The sequence below is a fragment of the Acinonyx jubatus genome, chromosome B2 (assembly GCF_027475565.1).
Source record: "Acinonyx jubatus isolate Ajub_Pintada_27869175 chromosome B2, VMU_Ajub_asm_v1.0, whole genome shotgun sequence".
Taxonomy (NCBI): domain Eukaryota; kingdom Metazoa; phylum Chordata; class Mammalia; order Carnivora; family Felidae; genus Acinonyx; species Acinonyx jubatus.
Window position 1 is genome coordinate 121791525 of NC_069385.1, and position 22800 is coordinate 121814324.

The 22800-nt window shown below is 36.9% G+C and overlaps 2 protein-coding genes across 4 annotated transcripts in view; both read right to left on the reverse strand.

Moving 5' to 3' along the window:
• The window catches only part of EXOC2 (exocyst complex component 2), a 267798-nt gene that overhangs the window by 223281 nt on the left and 21717 nt on the right, over positions 1-22800 (reverse strand). The window contains exon 1 of one of the 3 annotated variants that reach the window (XM_027040159.2): positions 10504-10518. The exons of the other annotated variants lie outside the window; for them this stretch is intronic. The gene's annotated coding sequence lies outside the window, so the exon portion shown is untranslated. Of the gene's footprint in view, positions 1-10503; positions 10519-22800 lie in introns of those variants that run through there. 3 annotated transcript variants of the gene reach the window in all.
• On the reverse strand, positions 10504-21524 carry HUS1B (HUS1 checkpoint clamp component B). Its single transcript, XM_053223067.1, is given in 7 exon segments — positions 10504-17586; positions 17588-17650; positions 17652-17753; positions 17755-17982; positions 17984-18196; positions 18199-18281; positions 18284-21524. Coding segments are annotated over 7 exon segments (915 nt in total). The 5' UTR covers positions 18384-21524; the 3' UTR covers positions 10504-17460.

Sequence of the window (22800 nt, forward strand, 5' to 3'; positions counted from 1 at the left end):
ATGAAATGAAAAATACACTGATGAGTTGAACAAAAGATAGTTGAAGAAACAATGAACATGACCATAGATCAATAGAAACTATATAATATAAAGAAGAGGAAAAAGAAAAGGAACCTATGGACCAGGGACGTATGGAAAATATCGAACACTGGTATGAGTGAAGTCTCAGAAGGAGAGAGGAGAGAAAATGGGGCAGAAAACAATACTTCAAGAAAACAATGGGTGAAATTTTCCCAAATTTATTGAAAACTGTTATTTTCTAGATACCTATGAAGTCCAGCAATCCCTAGGCAAGATAAATATAAAGAAAATTGCACCAAGACACACTGAAGTCAAACTGCTAAAAATCAAAGATACAATCTTAAAAGCAGATGTGAATAACAGTGACACATAACACTGATAAATAAGAATGACTGTATGATGATAATTTCCAATCAGAAAAACTAGCCAAAAGACAAATGGAACATCCTTAAAGTGCTGAAAGGGGAAAAAAAAGTCAAAAATGAAGGTTTATTTTTAACGTTTATTTATTTTTGAGAGAAAGAGACAGAGTGTGAGTGGGGGAGGGGCAGAGAGAGGAGACAGAATTGAAAGCAGGCTCCAGGCTCTGAGTTGTCAGCACAGAGCCCAACTTAGGGCTCGAACTCACGAGCAGTGAGATCATGACCTGAGCTGAAGTTGATGAGCTGATATGTTCATGGGTTCGAGCCCCGCATCAGGCTCTGTGCTGACAATGTGGAACCTGTTTGGGATTCTCTTTCTGTCATTCTCTTAAACTTAAAAAATTCTTGGGGCACCTGGGTGGCTCACTCAGTTGGGCGTCTAACTCTTGATTGTAGCTCAGGTCATGATCTCACAGTTCATTAGTTCCAGCCCTGCACTGGTCTCTGTGCTGACAGCATGGAGCCTGCTTGGGATTCTCTCTCTCCCTCTCTCATGCCATTCCCTGCTTACTCTCTCAAAAATAAACATTAAAAAAAATTCTTCTAATAAAAAAGAGATTAACAACGTTAGCTGTAGACAAAACAAAGCACTTATATACTGCTGGTGGAAATGGAAATTGGTACAGCCACTATGGAAAATAGCAAGGAGGGTCCTCAAGAAATTAAAAATAGTTTTTCACAATAGGTTTGCCACCAGAACAGAGGGTGTCATGAAACCACTGCTAAATCTAAGCCAAAATGGATAAGGAAAAGGCTCAATCCAACACTATTATCATTAGACATGTAGATTTGGGCACGTTTACCACCCTTGGCAATCTTATCTAAAATGTGGTGGGATCAATATAAGAACCATTACAATATTTGAGAAGAAACCTGCTGAGATGAGAAAGAGCTCCTTCAAGTATGCCTGGATCTTAGATGAACTGAAAGCTGAATGTGAGTATGGTATCACCACTGATATCTCTGTGGAAATTTGAGACCAGCAAGTGTTATGTGACCATCATTGGTGCCCCAACACACAGAGACTTGATAAATATATATGTATGTGTAGATATATAAATATATGATTATAGGCACATGTCAGACTATGCTGTCCTGGTTGTTGTTGATGGTGTTTATGAATTTGAAGCAAGTGTCTTCAAGAATGGGAATGATGAGGGATAGAAACAGAAAAGTGTTCATCTTTAGCCCAGAATGCTGACCTCTAACCTGCATAGTTCTGATAAGGATCAAATACATGCTTGTTGCTATATTCTTAAAAGGTATAATGAATGCTTGTAAATCTCACCTATAATTAAGCACCCAAGAAATCTTGCGAAAGTAGTTTTACAAGTAGAAATTCGAAGAAAACATTTATGATCTAATACTCCCTCCATGTCCCCTCCCCCATGATCCCTAAGCATATAAGCACTAGCCTCATACAGCAAAAGTACAACTCTTTCTGTCCACAGGTCCTATCCCCATGCTACTTGAATGAACTTACTAAGTTGCACCATGAAATGTCTCAAGGATCCTTGGAGACTCTCTCAAATGATCCCGCAACAGGAAGACACATGAGCATGTCCCTCTGGCTTACACACTGAGTCTGAAACAACTAATTATTGGTATTAACAAAATGGATACCATTAAGCCACTCTACAGCCAAAAGAGATATGAGGAAATTAAGTAAGTCAGCACCTACATTAAGAAAATTGGCTACAACCCTGACACAGTAGCATTTGTGCCAATTTCTGGTTGGAATGAGAACATGCCTTGGTTCAAGGGATGGAAAATAATTCTTAAAGATGGTAATGACAGTGGAGCAATGCTGCTTGAAGCTCTAAATTGTATCCTACACCCAACTCATCCAACTGACAAACCCTTGCATCTGACCCTCCTCCAGGACATCTACGAAATTGGTGGTATTGGTTCTGTGTCTTTCGGCTGAGGGAAGACTCTTAAACCCAGCATGATGGTCACCTTTGTTCCAGGCAACATTACAAGTGACTCTTGAGTGAAGCTCTTCCTAGGGACAATGTGGGCTTCAATGTAAAGAATTTGTCTGCCAGAGATGTTGATCGAGGTAACATGGCTGGTAACAGCAAAATAACCCACCAACAGAAGCTACTGGCTTCATGGCTCAAGTGATTAACCTAAGCCCTCCAGGCCAAATCAATGCTCGTTTGTGCCTGTGCTTGCAAGTTTGCTGAGATGAGAGAAAAGACTGATCATCATTTTGAAAAGTAGCCAGAAGTTACTCTTGAAATGGGGATCCTGTCATTGTTGATATGGTTCCTGGCAGGTTCACATGTGTTGAGGGCTCCTCTGACTATCCTCTTAGGGGTCATGTTGCTGTTCATGACATGACAGACAGTTGCTGTGGGTGTCATCAAAGCATGGACAAGAAGACTGCTGGAGTAGGCAAGGTCACCAAATCTTCTCAGAAAGGTCAGAAATCTAAATGGATATTATCCCTAATACCTGCCACCCCAATCTTAATCAGTGGTGGAAGAACAGTCTCAGTACTATTTGTCTCAATTCATTTAAGTTTAATAGTAAAAGACTAGTTAACAATAATAATGCAGAGAAAACCTTAAGAAGGAAAGGAGAATAATCTGAACCATTTGGCATGTGGGTGGGGGCAGTGTGTATATATGGCAGTTTTAAATTATTAGTTTTTAAATTATTTTTTTTAATGTTTTCATTATTTATTTTGAGAGGAAGAGAGAGAGAGTTTATACTGACAGTGCAGAGCCCAACACGATGCTCCATCTCATAAACCATGAGATCATGGCCTGAGCCAAAATCAAGAGTTGGACATTTAACCAACTGAACCACTCCAGGCGCCCCTTAAATTCAGTACTAAAAGAAAAAAAATTTTTAATATTTATTTTTGAGAGAGACAGGGAAGGGGGGGGCGGGAGGGGGAGGAGTAGACAGTGGGAGACAGAGGATCCAAAGCAGGCTCTGTGTTGACAGCAGACAGCCTGATGCGGGACTCAAAGGCATGAGCCATGAAATCATGACCTGAGCCTAAGTCACACAACTTCACCCACTGAGCCACCCAGGCACCTCGAAATTCAGTACTTTTTGATGGAAACAACTTGACCAAAAATCTGCAGAAATTTTGAAACCCATTAAAACAATGTTTAATGAAGAAAAAAAAATTTAAAGAAACTTTCATATGATGCAGCAACCCCACTTCTGAATATATAGTCTAATAAAATAAAATCATTATCTCAGGGAGATATATGTATTCTCATGTTCACTGCAGCATTCATTATTCACAATAGCCAAGATATGGAAACAACATAAATGTCAATGGATGGATGAATGAATAAAAGAAAATGTAACATACACATACAATGGATTATTATTTAGCCTTTAAAAAGAAGGGAATCTTGTCATTTGTGTAAGATGGATAAAACTAGAGAACATTACGCTTAGTGAAATAAGCCATTCAGAGAAAGACAAATATTACATGGTATCACTAAAAAAATGTGGAACCTAAAAAAATAAGTAAAAAATAAAAACTTTTTTTTTTTTTTTAAGGCTAACTCATAGAAACAGTAGAATGATGATTTTCAGGGGTTGTGGAGTAAGGGAAATGGGGAAAAGCCGGTAAAAGGATACAAACTTTCAGTTACAAATAAAGTCTAAGGATCTAATAGTGACTACCTGGTAACACCATATTGTATATAACAAATTTGCTGAGAGAATAGAGCTGAAGTATTTTCACCAAATAAATAAAACAAAAAAGGGTAAATACGTGAAATGATAGATGTGTAGATCAGCAACATGCAGAAGGATGAAACTAGACCACTTTCTTACACCATTCACAAAAATAAACTCAAAATGGATAAAGGACCTGAATGTGAGACAGGAAACCATCAAAACCCTAGAGGAGAAAGCAGGACAAAACTTCTCTGACCTGAGCTGCAGCAATTTCTTACTTGACACATCCACAAAGGCAAGGGAATTAAAAGCAAAAATGAACTATTGGACCTCATAAAGATAAAAAGCTTCTGCACTGCCAAGGAAACAATCAACAAAACTAAAAGGCAACTAACAGAATGGGAAAAGATATTTGCAAATGACATATTGGACAAAGGGCTAGTATCCAAAATCTATAAAGAAAGAGCTCACCAAACTCCATACCCGAAAAACAAATAATCCAGTGAAGAAATGGGCAGAAAACATAAATAAACACTTCTCTAAAGAAGACATCCAGATGGCCAACAGGCACATGAAAAGATACTCAACATCACTCCTCATCAGGGAAATATAAATCAAAACCACACTGAGATATCACTTCATGCCAGTCAGAGTGGCGAAAATGAACAAATCAGACTATAGATGCTGGTGAGGATGTGGATAAACGGGAACCCTCTTGCACTGTTGGTGGGAATGCAAACTGGTGCAGCTGCTCTGGAAAACCAGTGTGGAGTTTCCTCAAAAAATTAAAAATAGATCTACCCTGTGACCCAGCAATAGCACTGCTAGGAATTTACCCAAGGGATATAGCAGTGCTGATACATAGGGGCACATGTACCCCAATGTTTATAGCAGCACTTTCAACAATAGTCAAATTATGGAAAGAGCCTAAATGTCCATCAACTGATGAATGGATAAAGAAATTGTGGTTTATATACACAATGGAGTACTACGTGGCAATGAGAAAGAATGAAATATGGCCCTTTGTAGCAACGTGGATGGAACTGGAGAGTGTTATGCTAAGTGAAATAAGTCATACAGAGAAAGACAGATACCATATGTTTTCACTCTCATGTGGATCCTGAGAAACTTAACAGAAGACCATGGGGGAGGGGAAGGAAAAAAAAAAAAAAAGAGGTTAGAGAGGGAGGGAGCCAAAACATAAGAGACTATTAAAAACGGTGAACAAAGTGAGCGTTAATGGGGACTGGGAGGGAGGGGAGGGTGGGTGATGGGTACTGAGGAGGACACCTGTTGAAATGAGCCCTGGGTGTTGTATGGAAACCAACTTGACAATAAATTTCATATTTAAAGAAAAAAATCATTGCTTGATTTGGGATCCCTATCACTACGGGATCAGATAATAGGCCAGCGTTCATGGCTGATGTGGTGCGGCTGGTGGCAAAGGGGTTAAAGATCACCTCAAAGTTACACACGGCATACCAACCCCAGAGCTCCAGGAAGGTAGAATGAATGAACCAAACCCTGAAGCTACAATTAGGTAAACTATGCCAGGAAACCCACTGGGACCAGGTGTTGCCAAATGCCTTGTTAAGTAAGAATCAGGTATAGCACCACTAAGCAGATGGGGTTCTCCCCTTATGAAATCTTTATGGGTGCCCTTTCCCAATTATCAAGGGCATAAGGGGGGGACCTAAATGAGATAGGCAATCTAACCCTAAGGCAAGAGATACAGACCCTTGGCTCTACCCTAACCATCTTACACCACTGGGTTAGGGAGTGATTACCTGTGAGTCTGACCACAGAGGCTCACCCCTTTGAACCAGGAGATGCTGTATGGGTGAAGAAGTAGAATGTCCAACCCCTAAAATCCCTCTGAAGGGGCCCGTTCACTGTCATTCCGTCCACCCCTACTGAAGTAAAGATAACCGAGGTGGGTCTCTGGATTCACCACAGCAAAATGAAGCCAGCATCTTGAAACTGGGAGCTGATTCATCAATGCCGTGCAAGCTGACCATATGGAAGAAGCAATGTGCAACTCCAGAGGCTCTGGGAGACTGCAGCCCTGCAGTGACTGGGGACAGTCACTCCGGACGCTGACTAATCTACACACAGCAGAAGCTTGAGAAATCAATGGTCTGGTGGAACAGATAGACTGTCCCTATTTTCTATATCTGTTCCCTTACTGTGAAGAGCTGTCACCCGTTGTGTCTTGCCATCAACTGTGATTCTTGCTCTACTTTTTTGCCACAGGATTGGCAGAGGCCGCCCTGGCCAGATGGCAGTATGGTGAGAGATTTCTGCTAGCACTCACCTTTTGTGGATAGGATGCTTCATTGGTATCGGTTGCTTCTAATCTGGACCCTTTCTGTAGACCTAGATTCCTCATCATGTGACCCATGTATTCACATAACCAAGTCAGGCCAGGGAGTCACTTGGACCTTACTATACCATACTCACTTCTTATGCCAAGGAAAAGTCCTGGGGACCTGCAGACATAATAAGACCACATATTCTATCTGCCAATGGGAGAGTCAATATACTTGCTCTGACCCACAATACTCCCCCAGTGAAGATTGTTTAGAAGTCCGATCCTACCAAGAGTTGGGGGCCTTGGTCAGCTAGACACAAATTATTAACCCAAAACGACAGGTGTCAATGCTGTTTGACATATGTGTGGTTATAGGTATTGGCCCAGAGGCATGTCATATGAAAAAAGTGGGCACTTGTCATAGAGGGCCCAAGGACTCTTGATATACCATGCAGAGGCTTAGATTAGGAGCAGGAATACTGACTCAATGACAAACACGTGTGTGAGGAAAATGGTTTTGGTGCCTATACACCTGTGTTTTTATGCCCTAGCAGGAGCTGTGTTTCATGGAGTACTTGGGAAAAAAGAAGGCACGACAGCATTCTTTCAGAAGGGAGTGACTACACCAAATTGTCAGTTGGGGACCTGTAATCCGGTTAATTTTACTACTCTTAACCTGTGAGACCCCTGATGGAACAGTAGCTGGCAGATGGGGATATATATCCATGGACGGGGCACAGACACAGGAACAGTGTCGTATTTTAAGAGAGTTATTGTCACACATGAGGCCACAACTCACCAGGTCTTTCATTCCTTTTATGAAGAAATGGAGAAGGGTCCTCCTCCTGTCTGTCACGATGAAAAATCTATTTCTAGCCCTAGCAGAGACTATAGCCCAAACTCTAAAGATCTCTTCTTGTTATGTATGCGAGGGAACCAACATGAGGGATCAATGGCCATAGGAGGCTAGAGAATTAGATCCCTGAGAACCTTATAATGGAACAGAATGCCCCAACCCTACTACTGGGGTTTGGCTCCTCAAAACCTCAATTACTGGAAAAAAAAAAAACTGCCTTGCCCACGGGGAAAGGAAGTTCACCATCTCTGTTGGAAGCTTAACATGCCTACCTAGGCCAAAGATTTTATAATTCAGGAAACCCAATGGTGGGGAACCCCAGATCACCTTGAGCCAGATCCCCACCCCTTGTCTAACTTCTCTCATCTCCAAGAGGCCTGGGACATTGTCGACACAGTCATCAAATGGTGGGCCCCAGGTGGACTATACTGGATATGTGGAAGGACATACTACACAACACTTCCCTCAGGCTGGTCAGGATCATGTGTGCTGGGAACTATTTGTTCATCTTTCTTCCTGATCCCACTTGCCAGAGGGGAACATTTGGGAATCCAAGTGTATGGGGACAGGGAGACTCAAAGGAAACAACATGCCCTACCAATTGGCAACTGGAAAGATAATGAATGGCCTCCCAAGTGTATAATCCAATATTATGGCCCTGTCACCTGGGCAGAAGATGGATCCTGGGGCTAATGCACTCCCATCTGCATGCTAAACCGCATAATCAGACTGCAAGCAGTTGTACAAATTATAACCAATGAAACTGCCAGAGTTCTTAACTTACTAGTCATGCAGCAAACTAAAATGAGCAATGTTATCTATTAAAATTGCTTGACGTTAGATTATTTGCTTGCTTCAGAGGGAGGAGTTTGTGGAAATTTTAACCTGAGCAACTGCTGCCTACAGATAGATGATGAAGGAAAAGTCATAGAGGCGATAAATCGAATGAGAAAGGTTGCTCATGTCCCAGTCCAGACCTGGAAAGGTTGGGACCCCAGGAAGTTATTTGGAGGATGGTTTTCAACTCTTAGGGGATTCAAAATCCTCATAGGTATTATTCTCTTAATTTGGTGACCTTGCTTAATCCTACCTTCCCTAGCTCCCCTGGTTATGCAGTCTGTCTCCAGCCTCACTGACGTAATGGTCAAAAAGAAAACAGCCATGCATGTGATGATGTTATGGAAGTATAAACCCCTAACCAAGATGATGCTCTTTGACCCAAAGTAAGGGGTCCGAGCATCAATAGGGGTAATGTGGTAGAGTCCCTCCCTAAGGAATATCGTGAAGCCAAGGGAAGGCGACCTGGCTACGTGCAGGTGTGCAACATTCCTCACAACTCTGCAACAAAGACCATCCATTCAGACTTTGAATGTTACTATATATGGGAGACAAAGGAGCAAAACTTGTACAAAAGGAAAACCCCCACTGCGCTAGGGGCTCAGTGTTTTGGGTACAAACCCAGTGAGCCCATGCCAGCACAATGAGTGAAGTTGCTTCCTGGACAGAAAAGGTTCAGTGTCCTATCTCTCTGTGCAAGAATCCTGCTACAAATTCATCATCAAAAACTTTCCTATAAAGAAAACCCCAGAAGTGCACCTGGGTGGCTCAGTCAGTTAAGAGTACGACTTTGGCTCAGGTAATGATCTCGCAGTTTGTGAGTTAGAGCCCCAAGCTGGGCTCTGTGCTGACAGCTCAGAACCTGAAGCCTGTTTCAAATTCTGTGTCACCCTCTCTCTCTCTGCCCCTCCCCTACTCATTCTCTTTCCTCTCAAAAATAAACATTAAAAAAAGAAGAAGAAAAAAAAAAAAAAAGAAAACTCCAGACCTAGTGGTTTCACTGATAAAAACTATCAAAGATTTAAGGAAAAATAATACCAACCCTGAAGCCTGTTTCAAATTCTGTGTCTCCTTCTCTCTCTGCCCCTCCTCTACTCACTCTCTTTCTCTGAAAAATAAACATTAAAAAAAGAAGAAAGAAAGGAAAAAAAAAAACTCCTGACCTAGTGGTTTCACTGATAAAAGCTATCAAACATTTAAGGAAGAAATAATACCAAGCCTACATGAATTATTTCAGAAAACAGAAGCTGTGGGAAGACATCATGACCATGTGGGGTTTATAAACTCTGCTGTGCAAAGGCAGTTTCCCTTTCAAAACTCAATCACTGTAAATCACATTAAAGTAAAAAGAAAAACCATGTATTTATCTAAAAAGATGTAGAAATCATTGACAAAATTCAATACCTATTCATGATTTAAAAACCTCAACAAACTAGAAATAGAAAGGACCTCTTAATAAAGGAAAACAGGGTGGGAGGGATCACCTAACATTACACTTAATGATGAAATATACAGTGCTTTTCCTCTCAGACCAGTAAATAAAGGAAAAATGTCTCACTCATTTTGTCTATATAACAATGTTCTAGAGGTCCTAGCCAGTGCTATAAGACAATAAGGCTAAAAAAATAAGCGGCATAATGATTGCAAAGGAAGTATTTCCATTTGCAGATGTCATGATTGTTTATATAGAAAATCCTAAGGAATCTACTAAGCAACTAATAGTACTAATAACTGAATTTAGCAAGATACCATTATTCATGGTTAATATACAAAAAGTATCTACTTTAAATTCTAGTGGGAAACAATTACAGTCAAATTTTTAAAAGTTCTGTTTAAGAATATCATTATAAAAACCAAAATACTTAAAACATACATTTAATAAAAACAACATACAAGACTTCTTGAAAACTTTAAAATATAACAGAGAAGGCAAAAAAAAGAACTAAATAAGTGAAGAACTATACAGTCTATGGGCCAGATAATTCAATGTTATTGAAATATCAATTCTCCCCAAATGGAAGAGTAAGTTATACAAGCTTATATAAAGAAACTAGCAAGCTGATGCTAAAATTCCTACAGATCTTCAAAGAACCTACAATAGCCAAAACAGTTTTAGGAGCGGAAAAGTTTTTTAACTTTTTTTTAACTCTTACAGAACATGACTTAAAGACTTATTATGAATCTACAGAAATCAAGACAGTGAGTTGCTGGCATAAGGATAACCTAATGAATGAGAAGAACAGAGTTCAGAAATGGACCCATGCTTATATAACCAGTTGATTTTTGACAACACAACAAAACAATTCAAGGGAAATAAAAACATTTTCATCAAATGGTATTGAAATAATTCAGTTTCCACATGGGGGGGAAAAAGAATATAAATGTAGCCTCACACCACTTACAAAAATTAATTCAAGATGGATCACATCTAAACATAAAATTATAAACAATAAAGAAGATAAAATAAGAGGGCATCTCTTCACATAGAGTTCTTCTCCAACATGGCAAACAATAACCATACATTGAAAAACCTGATATTTTTAGACTTCATCAAAATTGAAACTTTCTCATCAAATGAAAATAAATAGGCAACCATACACTGGCAGAAAATATTCTCAATAGATTTATCTGACAAAGGACTTTATATCAAAAACATAATATTTCAACTTAAGTAACCCGATTTTTAAAAAATGAGCAAAAACTCTGAAAATCCTCTTCATAAAAGATGAACTCAGAGTTTTTAATAAACATATATATGACATATATGATGGACAGATACACAGGCAGATGTATGTATCCGATAGATTGTGAGTGTGTGTTTCCTAGCTCTGTACACAATGAGAGAGGCTACACGTAATATTACATAAGTGGCAATGAGCATACCTAACTTCTAAGTACCATCATCCAATAAAGGGAACCAGAATCCTTGGGAGAAACTGCTGATTCCAGGGCCAAAGCAGGACAACTACAAGATAAACCTAAATCATTTTGTTACATCAGTAGGGAAGTACTCACCGAAGGGGCTCCCATTACCCAAATCTGAGACATTTGGACATCAAAAAAATTAATGATAGCAATGCATTGTAATCTATTATATAAGAAAATATGCAAGACCATCCTATTAACATAAACCAGTAAAAAAAATAGAGAAGAAAACTCTCCTTACTACAGAATGTTAACCAATAAATAAGAAAGTTATGATGCAATTATTAATTACCAATGGATGCTAAAACTAGTGTTTAGCTTAAAAAAATGGATATTTACATAGTCTCAAAGCATCTCTCTACAAATTACCTACAAAGGGACAAACAGTAATTTTACAAAAGATCTGACACCTATCACGTTAACCAAGTGATCCAAATTAAAATCACCAATGTTGAGACAAACATCATGTCGTTGATGTATTACACTGGGAAGAATCTGACATCACTTCTGTGATAGTCCTGCTAAAAATGCATAACCCAAAACTAATCATCAGACAACCTAAATTCACAGACATTCTATAAAATCATTGGTCTGTACTCTTTGAAAATGTCAAGGTCAATAAAAACAAAGAAAAGCTGAAGAACTATTCTATATTAAAGGACAATAATGAGACAGTACAACTACAGATGCCTGGGTGGCTCAGTCAGTTGAGCATCTGTTAATGATCTCATGTTAGGTGAGATCAAGCCCCATGTCTGGCTCACTGCTGTCAGCACAGAGCCCACTTAGGATCCTCTGCCCCACCCCCTTCTCTGCCCCTCCCCTGCTTGCACTCTCTCTCAAAAATAAATAAAATATTTAAAAAAAGAGACAGCGAGAAAAGACACATTACAACTAAATATACTGCACGATCCTGGATGGATTCTAGAAGAGGAAAAAAATACCTTCTATAAAGTACAAAATTGGACAAATTATCACCATCTGAATTGGAACTGCCATTTACATAGTATGGTATTATTATTAAATTCTCACTTTGATAAATGTACTGTGGTAATGTAAGAGAATGTCTTTGTTCTTAGTTACCTACTGAAGTATGTAGGGAAAAAATGTTGTTTGCACCATATTTTCAAATGAGTTAAAGAAATACATACTGACAGACTGACAGAATAATAAAAATAAATGGGACAAAAAGTAAATATATCAAAAGTGGGGGTTGGGTTAAATAGGTAATGGGGATTAAGGAGGGCACTTGTGATGAGAATGGCACTTGTGATGAGAACAACGTGTTGTATGGAAGTGCTGAATCACTAAATTCTTCACCTGAAATTAATACTACACTGTATGTTAACCAGCAGGAATTTAAATAAAAACTTGAGAAAAAAAGAAAAGTAAACAATTGGTCACTCTAGCTAAAGAGCTTACAGTTGTTATTTACCATATTTTTTTTCCTTATATGGGCTCCATGCCCAACATGGAACCCAACATGGGGCATAAACTCAAGACCCTAAGATCAAGACCTATGCTGAGACTGGACTCTTAACTGACTGAGCCACCTAAGCACCCCACCACTGTATTTTCTTATAAGTTTACAGGAGTGAGCTACTTTTACTATTTTTTTTAAGTTTTCTGTAAGTTTGAACCTGTATCAAAATAAAAAGTTCTCAATAATGCTTTGTTAATATTTTAAAATAAAGCAAAACTAAATCAAATTATTATTCTCCTACTAATCAATGTACAAGGTCCACTGTTAGTCAACAGATAAATATTTACTTGCATATTCACATTAGCAAAATGCACAAATAAGCAATGAATAAACAACTACTAAACAAAAGACATGCTAAAACTAATGTTTGGTTAAAAAAAGAATATTTACCAAGTCCCATATATTTAACTATATTTAGTAAATACACTAAAATTATAAAAATTTCAAAAATAAATATTCTTTTAATGGATCATATAGTACTATCTCTTTAAACATGTTTCTAAGCATGTACAAAAGAGTATAAAGCTTGTTTTGAGAATGTGCTTGAAAACTATTATAAATCATTAAGCCTGAAATTTAGTAAGCTAACACATATTAATAAAATTTTTCAAGAAAGCATAGACCTATTTCAACACAAAGTTCCGACAACTGCTTTAATTAACAGAAATTATATTGTTCCCAAAGATACCATAACACTGCAGGGAAAACAAACACTAAGGAAAGAGTGGGTAATTAAGCTGCCTCACTGATTAATGTCTACAGTTCTGGACAAAGGAAAATGCGTTGTTCAATTGGCATGGAAAATTAGACCACTGTTGAGTGGTGGTTTAATTATCTTTATAGTATTAATCCCTGTCTTTAGTATTAGACTATAAAACAGATAAGCATGTGGCTTCAACGGATTACTTTCAGAATCTAAAGAATATTTAAGCAGAAATATCTTACAATCTTTATTTCCAGAAAAACAGTAGGATGAAAACATTCAGAATATTACTGAAAAGGTAATAAAATATTAGACTGTCAGCTACCCTTCACATGGTGGTGGTGATTATCAGTAGGACATGTCAGTACTCAACAGAATCAAAGCCAAGAGACTTGATCCAATTAATGCCTAGACCTGTCATCTGAAGAAATTGCAACCCAAAGATGTTAAATGATTATTTCAAGGTCACACATCTAAGTACTTATAAAACAGACCATATCCTTGGTTTCCTGACTCCTAGGAGTCTAATATCACTCTTTCCTTTATACCACACTGCATACTATGAGGTCATTTTTCTATCTGATAGCCCACATTCTGAGAACCTTAGTTGCTTCCTATGTGACTGAGTTACTGCTCATTCTGGTGTGAAAAAGAATTGAAATTAGAGAAACTCTAGTTTAAAAAAAGAAAAAGAAAAAAAAAAGAAACCCTCCCCACTCCAACAAACAAACAAACAGAGAAACACTACTAAGAAGTAGTTGCCGATTTACTTCCAGTATTTCAAATCCATTTTGAGAGCATTTATATATAGAGGATCATAATCTTAACTATGTTAACCTCAAAGTTTGTCCAAGTAAAACAAAGTAATGTCTGGTAACAATAGGTAATGTCTGGGCCACTACTAATGATAATGAATCAAAAAGTATGATCTATTTTCTTATTTATGATTGAGGAGTACAGCTGTGTTCCAGACATTCAAATCAGAGGCAGCTGAAAATCCAGCATTCATTATATTGGCTCATATGTAAAAATTAATGGTATTTCCTTACCATGAAACATTACTTACATGTCCCCAAACATGGGCAAACCATTATCTCAGGAAGACCATTTAGGCATTTAATTTAGTAATATAAGAATATCTACTTTTTACTCTACAAGGTCCAAAACACATAAAACAATGCCCACCACACAGTATGCACTCAGTAATTATTTGTAAAATGAATTATAGAAAGAGATCTCTTTTCAACCTGCCCCAAATTAGAAATTTCCTACATTATAATGTTTTGTTTAGTGTCACAAATAAATAATTTATTATCACTATGAGGGAAGAGTCTAAGCCTTAAAAAACAGGATTCATCTCCAAACATTTTCCGTTTCAAAACCCATGCCAGGCTAACAGACATTTTTAAAGGAAAATTCTCATCTGTACTTGTCATTAAGTATCTACAAATTTTCCTCACAAAGATTTCCAAATGCAATGCCAGTAGTCTTTGAAAATCTGTCCTAAGGTCTTTCTTATGCAAATATACTAAACAGGTTAACAAAAATTTGGCTTTGCCTTGTCATAAACCTCATTTAATTAAAATAATATAGTATTAACCTTACACATTTCATCAATGATTTATTTTCTAAAGATACAGTGAAACATAAAAGCCTAAGTGTTTTCCTGCTTCTTAGTAGTGTTTCTCTAAAATACAGAAACAGAAGCTGAAATAATTTCTAAACTTGATGCCTTGATTTTTTAATGTGTATTGGTCTTCCAGAGAATTACCATTTTCTGGCAGATAAACCCCTTCCTACCTGCAAGAACAAAGGATATCTTCACACAAGGACAGTAGACAACAGCTTTTAAAATGTTTTGGACTTTTTTCATTTAAATTTTATCTTTTCAGATAAGTAATAGAGTCACAAGGCAATCTAGATTTATTTTGATAAACAAAAGTATATCCAATCTGTTAAGTCTCTAAACTAAGCCATAATAGACCAAGCTCAAATACTTAACATACATAGTTTGTAGATCAGGGTTTTAAAATGGGTCCTGGCATTAACAATGGCAATAACAGATAAAAGCCCTGGGGCATCTGGGTGGCTCAGTCAATGCTGCATAGGACTTTGGCTCAGGTCACCATCTCAGGGTTTGTGGGTTCGAACCCCGCCTCGGGCTCTGTGCTGATAGCTGAGCCTGGAGCCTGCTTCAGATTCTGTGCCTCTCTCTCTGACCTTCCCTTGCTCATGCTGTCTCTGTCTCTGTCTCAAAAATAAACATTAAAAAAGAAAAGAAAATTAAAAGCCCTTACTTTTATGCTCCCTGAAACTGTTTTCTTATCTATAAATAAGGTGGGTAGATGAGATCATCCCTAAGGATGATTCTGTAAGAATTTTACTCATTGGACCAGGCTTTTAAATTCAATTAATAATTGTAAGACTAGAAACTGGCAGTGCCTGACTTTTCACAACTAAACTATAATAAAAACATGTTATTTTAAAATGTTTGTATTCATTATAAACATTTTTTACTAGACCATTGAAAGAATCTGAATTTTTAAGACCTTATATTTAGATGTTACAGTATGAGATGGTTTTTTAATTTTTCTTTAATAGCAACATACCTGTAGGTTGAGTAGAGGAATAAATTACACCTCTCCGTTTTCAAAAGTTACATTACAAAGACTAGGCTACAAAACTTTTATAGATACTTTCTGTTAATGAATTATTAAAAGTTAACCATCATAATAATTTACCTTAGATTAAAGTGCACAAATATGTATTTTCCAAAACAAAGAATAGGTTTTTTTCATTTTCCTGGTTTTATTAAATACAGAGAAAAGAGGCACAGGAAAAGATAGAGGGAGAGAGGGAGAGACAGACGGAGGAAAGGAAGGAGAGGTAAAAAGGCAGACTTTTACTACAGCTTGAAAATTCTCACTTAATTAATAAACCAAAAGAAAAAAAATTGGAAAAGATACTAAAAACAAGTATGAGAAGTCATTTCTGTGTTATGCGCAGAAAAAAAAAAGTGCATATCTTATAATTTTCTCACTGAGTTAAAGTATTTGTTTTACATTTTCATCTTTCATTTAAAAAGCTTTAAAATATTCACCAAGCAACTGTGTTTAATTCATACATTAGAAAAAAACTTAAGCCATAATTCTGAAAGTTATGTTAATAATTTTAAGATACTACGTTTGAAATAATTTTTAAAACAACTATTTAATCTTCTTATATTGAAACCCTCAGAGGACTGAAACGGAATCTGCTCAAACTGAAAGATCTTAAAGAGCCAGAGTTCAAGTGACAAGTGACTTGCCTAGGTCTCATGTTTCTGTGTTCTTTCCACAACAGCATGAATGGAATTTACAAATCAGCAAAACAAAATAAATTAGCAAATTTAAGCATTTTATCACCAAATCTAGTAGGAAATTATTCATTAGTGATTAAAATGTAGCCATGGGAGTTCACTGAGTCTGCAAAAATAAAGGCTGCCAAGTTAAAGACTTGTCTTATTGCATAAGCCATTAAAAAAGTAAAATTTAATATGAAAGAATATAAACCTTCCCTCTAATCACTGTAGTAGTCCTTTATAACTCCTCCTTCCTCTTCTCAAAATATTGAAACATTAAGAATCATTTTCTATTAGAATAATGTAATACTATGGGGAAAAAAATGAAAACTAGGTTTATATAAAAGTTACCCATAAGAAATATCTTAGTAAACATAAACTGACCATTTCCTTGAATCACAGTGAATAAGATGCACTATTAGTGAGCCTAATAACCAACTCAAGCTTTGTAGATGATAAATCTAAAACTATGAATATACATTAATACATACTTTGACCAAAAAACAGCTTAATAAAAACTATGTAATACGCACAAATGCTAAATACCTTTCAGGTATTATATCAAGCTAAGAAAACTCCCTCAGAAAATTATACTTGCTTTAAAAGAATGAAGTTCCCATTTCACATGGTAGCATTTTATAATAAAAACTGATCCAATGTTTCAGGATTCAAAGTTTTTATTTATTTTGTTACAATCCTTTTTGTTAAAAAGAGTTAAAATAGAAAATCTTTTTCTTGTTGGCATCTTAAAAAGTATGAAAAAAACTGATAAAAGTCAAGAAACATAAAAAATGAACTATCCAATTCTTTCACCAATGACTTTTTTAATAAAAGCTTTGTAAAGGAAGAAGGGCTGAACAAAATGTACATTCTATATAGGTCAGTGAGAGTGCAGACTTGCAACCCAATTAACTCAGGGTCTGTTTCAGTTTTGAAAAGACCATAAGCTTTAAAAAGAAAAAAAAAAAATACAGGCTGCTTGAATTTTTATAAGCAAAAATAAAATACTGAAAAGAGACATCTTCATGAACCACAAACAAGATGAAGAAGAGTATTGCTCAAAATATTGCATAAGGCTATTGTAGGATTTATTTTGCTATCCCTCGAAAAACTACAGAAGCTTCCTACTTTCCACTAGTACTTGCAACATATTCTCAGGGTTTCTATCTTGAGGCATATCCTGAGCAGACTTGGAAGTATTTTCCAAAATTGTTAAAATAACTTTTAATAGACACATCAGTTTGTACCCTCAAGTTCATTTTGCCATTTAGATTTGCTTCAACCAGCACTTGATCACCCAAGTTTGCTAGCCTTTCTATAGTGCTCTTCAGAGTCTTCAAAGCAGGAAGATAAACACTAACATCATGGGCTTGCACACTGGGCTCCAGGAAATCTTCCAACACCATTCTGGGAAGCAACCTCACAGGCGATCAATCGACTGTGTACCACAACAAGAGTCCAACCTGTGGGCAATGGCAGCTCCACAGCCACGGCGAGGTTGGGGAGCCACTTATTGGTCAACTGGGGCTTCAGGGCAGAGGCATTCCCTGTGCTTCTCACCGCTCTGAACAAATGCTCAGATAGCAGCTCTAAATAAATCTCATTAAACTCCTCTGAAACATCTTTCATGTGAAACCAGTGGAAGAAGTCTCCCGCCTCACCTCACACCACACTCTAGCATCACAGATGACCCTGCAGTCATCAGGCCTGAAGCACACTTGTGCTGGCACATGTGGAGCACACAGACTCTCTCCAGCTTTGACACGGTGCTGCAGATGTGAATAAAGAGCTCCATAAAGTCTTTGCCAGAAATGCTGGCACAAAACTTCATGATGCCATGAGGATGGCATCCAGAGCTTGGTCAGCAGGGGACGACCCCACATGTAGCAGGTCCCAACAGAGCCAATACTCGGGTTCCACTCACCTGCAGGCCCCCTGAGAAGGGCAACAAGGCATGGCAGACATGGGGTCCCTAAAACCAAGGCCTCTGTTCCCATCTTCATCTTCCCTCTACCTCCTCCCTTAAAAAGAGCTTTACTGTTTCCACTCTGCTAATTAAAAGGACAGGCATTCCACCACAGAAACTTCTAAATATTCTTTCTAAACTGTACAAAGAAAATTGAAATCATCTTTCACAGAGCCACATTTCACTCTGTTGGTATATGCATTAATACTGTCTTCATCAACCAGGACATATATGTACATACAGTTACATGTGCTTTCTAAAACTGTAGCATGCTTAGGCATACATTTGCAACTGATTTTTATAAACTATAAGATGGACATCTTTCCTCACTGGCAAATATAAATCTACATCATTTTCAGGCTGCTTAGTATTCCATTGTAGTGATGTATAATCAAAGTGACAATTTCCAATTTTTTGCTATGATGAATATGACAATGAACATTTTTCTATAAAACTTTTTGCACATTTATCCAATTATTTCCCTACAGTACATTCAAAGACGAATTACCAGTCAAAAGTTGTGCATTTAAGATCCTAACATGTACATATTACCAAACTGGCCTGCAGAAAAGCTTTATCAACACACCCTTCCAGCAGGGACACTGGGTAGTAGCAATCTGTTTAATCTGTAGCAATTTGATAGGCAAAGTAAAATAAATGCTCTCAACCTGCATTGTGGGTGAATACCATTTTAATGATCATTGCAACTTTTTATTAGGTTTATTTTCCTTGATTTTAAGACCTCTAGTAAAAACATTAACTCTCTGTCCACTTTATACACTGTGAATATCTTTCTCAGTTTATCCTTTGTCTTTTCACATTGTTTATGGTGCTCTTTGCTCGTAGGAAATTGAGTCTTTTTTAATGTCAAACCTATTAACCTTTTCTTTGCTACTTCTAGAATCATGCTTTCAAAGTCATGTTTCTGGTATTTTAATGTTGTTTTATCTTCTTAATTACCTAACTCATTTGGAATCTACTTTGCAGTATTAAATAGCTAGTTGACCAAATACCATTTCACTGAACAATCCATTGTTTTCTCCACTAGTCTGAAATGCCACTTTTATTAATGACAAAAATCCTCATTTGAGACTATTTCTAGACCTTCTATATTTTGTCCCACTGATGTATTTTGTAACTATAACATAGTTATTTTAATGAAATATTCAATAGGACAAATAATCTTTAACAAGTTATCTTTACCATCCTGTCATAGGTATTGATCCAGATGAACTTTAAAATATTGTGTAAGATTCTAAAAATAACCCTACTAAAATTTTGATGGGATTATCATGACCCTGACATACTATATTCCTGCTTCTTTTATTTACCTCTACTAACCAGACTGTAAGTCCCAGAAGAAAAGGGTTTTTTATATTTCCATACACTGCTACACACCCAGCATTTAGAACATCCACCTGGATATCACTGACACTCAACACATATTTGTTAAATGAGCAAATATATCAATTACATTGACTATCTAGATAATCTCAGGACATTTAAACTATCTACAATACTGAATCTTCCCACACATTCAAATCATTTATAACTGTCAATAAACTGTTCAGCTCTGTTCACAGAGAAGCCCATGTAATTTATCTTGAAGCCAGGCAACTTACTGAGCACTGAGTCTCCCTCAATTGAAATCATTTTCCAAATGATCTTTTCCTTAATGCTTTCTCTACAGAAAATCTTATTACCTTCAAATCCTATCATAACTTGGACATTTGCTCTTCAATATTTATGTCTCACTTATTTTAATTGCCTGACTGCTTTTGTTATATAACTTCCAAAACAATGCTAAATAACTCCATTACTGGGGTGGCTGGGTGGCTCAGTCAGTTAAGCGTCCGACTTCAGCTCTGGTCATAATCTCACAGCTCGTGAGTTTGAGCCAAACGTTGGGCTCTGTGCTGACAGATGAGCCTGGGGCCTGCTTCAGATTCTGTGTCTCCCTCTCTCTCTGCCCTCCCCCACCCCTCCACTCATGCTCTCTCTCTCTTTCTGAAAAATAAAAAACATTAAAAAAATTTTTTAAATAACTCCAGTATTAGCAAGTATCTTTGTCTTACTTCTAAGTAAAGAGACTTTTTAGGTTTTATCCTCATTGCCCCCCAAAATTTTAATATCATAAATACACCACACTTATGTACTTTATGCATAAAAATTAAGATCTTTTTTTGTCCCCTCATGGGCTAATTTTCAATTATAGTTCCTGTTGAGAATACATGCTCTATATCCAAAATCTATAAAGAACTCACCAAACTCCACACCCGAAAAACAAATAATCCAGTGAAGAAATGGGCAGAAGTCATGAATAGACACTTTTCTAAAGAAGACATCCAGATGGCCAACAGACACATGAAAAGATTCCCAGCATCACTCCTCATCAGGGAAATACAAATCAAAACCACACCCAGATACCGCCTCACGCCGGTCAGAGTGGCCAAAATGAATAAATCAGGAGACTATAGATGCTGGCGAGGATGTAGAGAAACGGAACCCTCTTGCACTGTTGGTGGGAATGCAAACTGGTGCAGCCGTTCTGGAAAACAGTGTGGAGGTTCCTCAAAAATTAAAAACAGATCTATCCTATGACCCAGCAATAACACTGCTAGGAATTTACCCAAGGGATACAGGAGTGCTGATGCACAGGAGCACTTGTACCCCAATGTTTATAGCAGCACTTTCAACAATAGCCAAATTATGGAAAGAGCCTAAATGTCCATCAACTGATGAATGGATAAAGAAGATGTGGTTTATATACACAATGGAATATTACTTGGCAATGAGAAAGAATGAAATATGGCCTTTTGTAGCAACGTGGATGGAACTGGAGAGTATTATGCTAAGTGAAGTAAGTCAGGCAGAGAAAGACAAATACCGTATGTTGTCACTCATATGTGGATCCTGAGAAACTTAACAGAAGACCATGGGGGAGGGGAAGGAGGGAAAAAAAAGGTTACAGAGAGGGAAGGAGGCAAACACAAGAGACTCTTAAATACTGAGGGTGGGGAAGAGGGGAAAGTTAGTGATGGGCATTGAGGAGGGCACCTGTTGGGATGAGCACTGGGTGTTGTATGGAAACCAATTTGACAATAAATTATATTTAATATAAAAAAATAAAATCTTAAAGAGAAAAAAAGAGAATATACGCTCTAGTACTGTACCATTAGGTAGGCTGTTTGCTATTGTATTACTTAGTAACAATTATGTTACAGAAAACAGCTTTCGATCCTGAAAAGTTCAGGATCACTGTCCTGTGAACAAAGTCCAGTTCACTGAAAGTCTGTTTTTAAAATTAGAAATGGACAGTGAAATCTATCAAATATTTTCACAGCATCTTTTGACATAACTTTATTTTTACCTATTAATATAATGAATTGAAATAAATTTCTTAATGAAGTAGTTCATATTCTAGGAATAAACTTTAGTTGGTTCCATTTTATCAATCCTTTAAACATTCCTGGATTTGATTTGCTACTACTTTAAGAGTTTTATATGTTAAATCTTATTTTCAGTTAGTCAGAAATTACCTTTTCTTGTACATATTTGCTCATTTATTGTAATATCAAGAAGCATTCAGTAGTTTACAAATATTACTGAGCATTTACTATATCTGGAGTGCTATGCTGGCCTTACAGAAAGAATGTGAAGTTTTCCTATCTGCTATCTTACAGTTGTTTAATTATAGAAATATTCTATTCCTTATATGTTTCCTGTTGCTTGCTTGTAAAACAATCTACATCTAATGCATCATTAGCTAAGATTATTTGAGAATTTTCTTCATGGTTATGGAACCATATTTTATAAATCTTAAAATAGTATGTTTCAGAAAGTTAGACATTTCATTCTGATTTTCAAATTTAATATCACACTACTTTCTTGAATAGCTGTGGTTTTATCACTTTTTTCATTGTCTTCAGTATCTGTAAATATCTCTTTTTTCATGGTTAGATTTGTAAATGCTCACTGTTTTAATGATCTTTTATAATAACAGAACTTGATATAAGTTATAAATTCTACCTTCTTTTTTCAGGAGAGGTGTTCATTACCTATAGCTTCAACCTGCAGCTTCAACATTTGCTTAAGTCCTCTTCCATGCATTTTATTTTGCTTTGCTTTTCCCACCTGTCTAGATTGAATACTTAGTTCATTTGTTTTAGTCTTCCTTTAGTAATAACTTTTAAGGCCACCATTTTTCCTACTTATAGCTTTAGTCACACCATAGATTTTGGCAAGCAGTCGTTGCATTGCTCATTTGTAAATGATCCGTAGT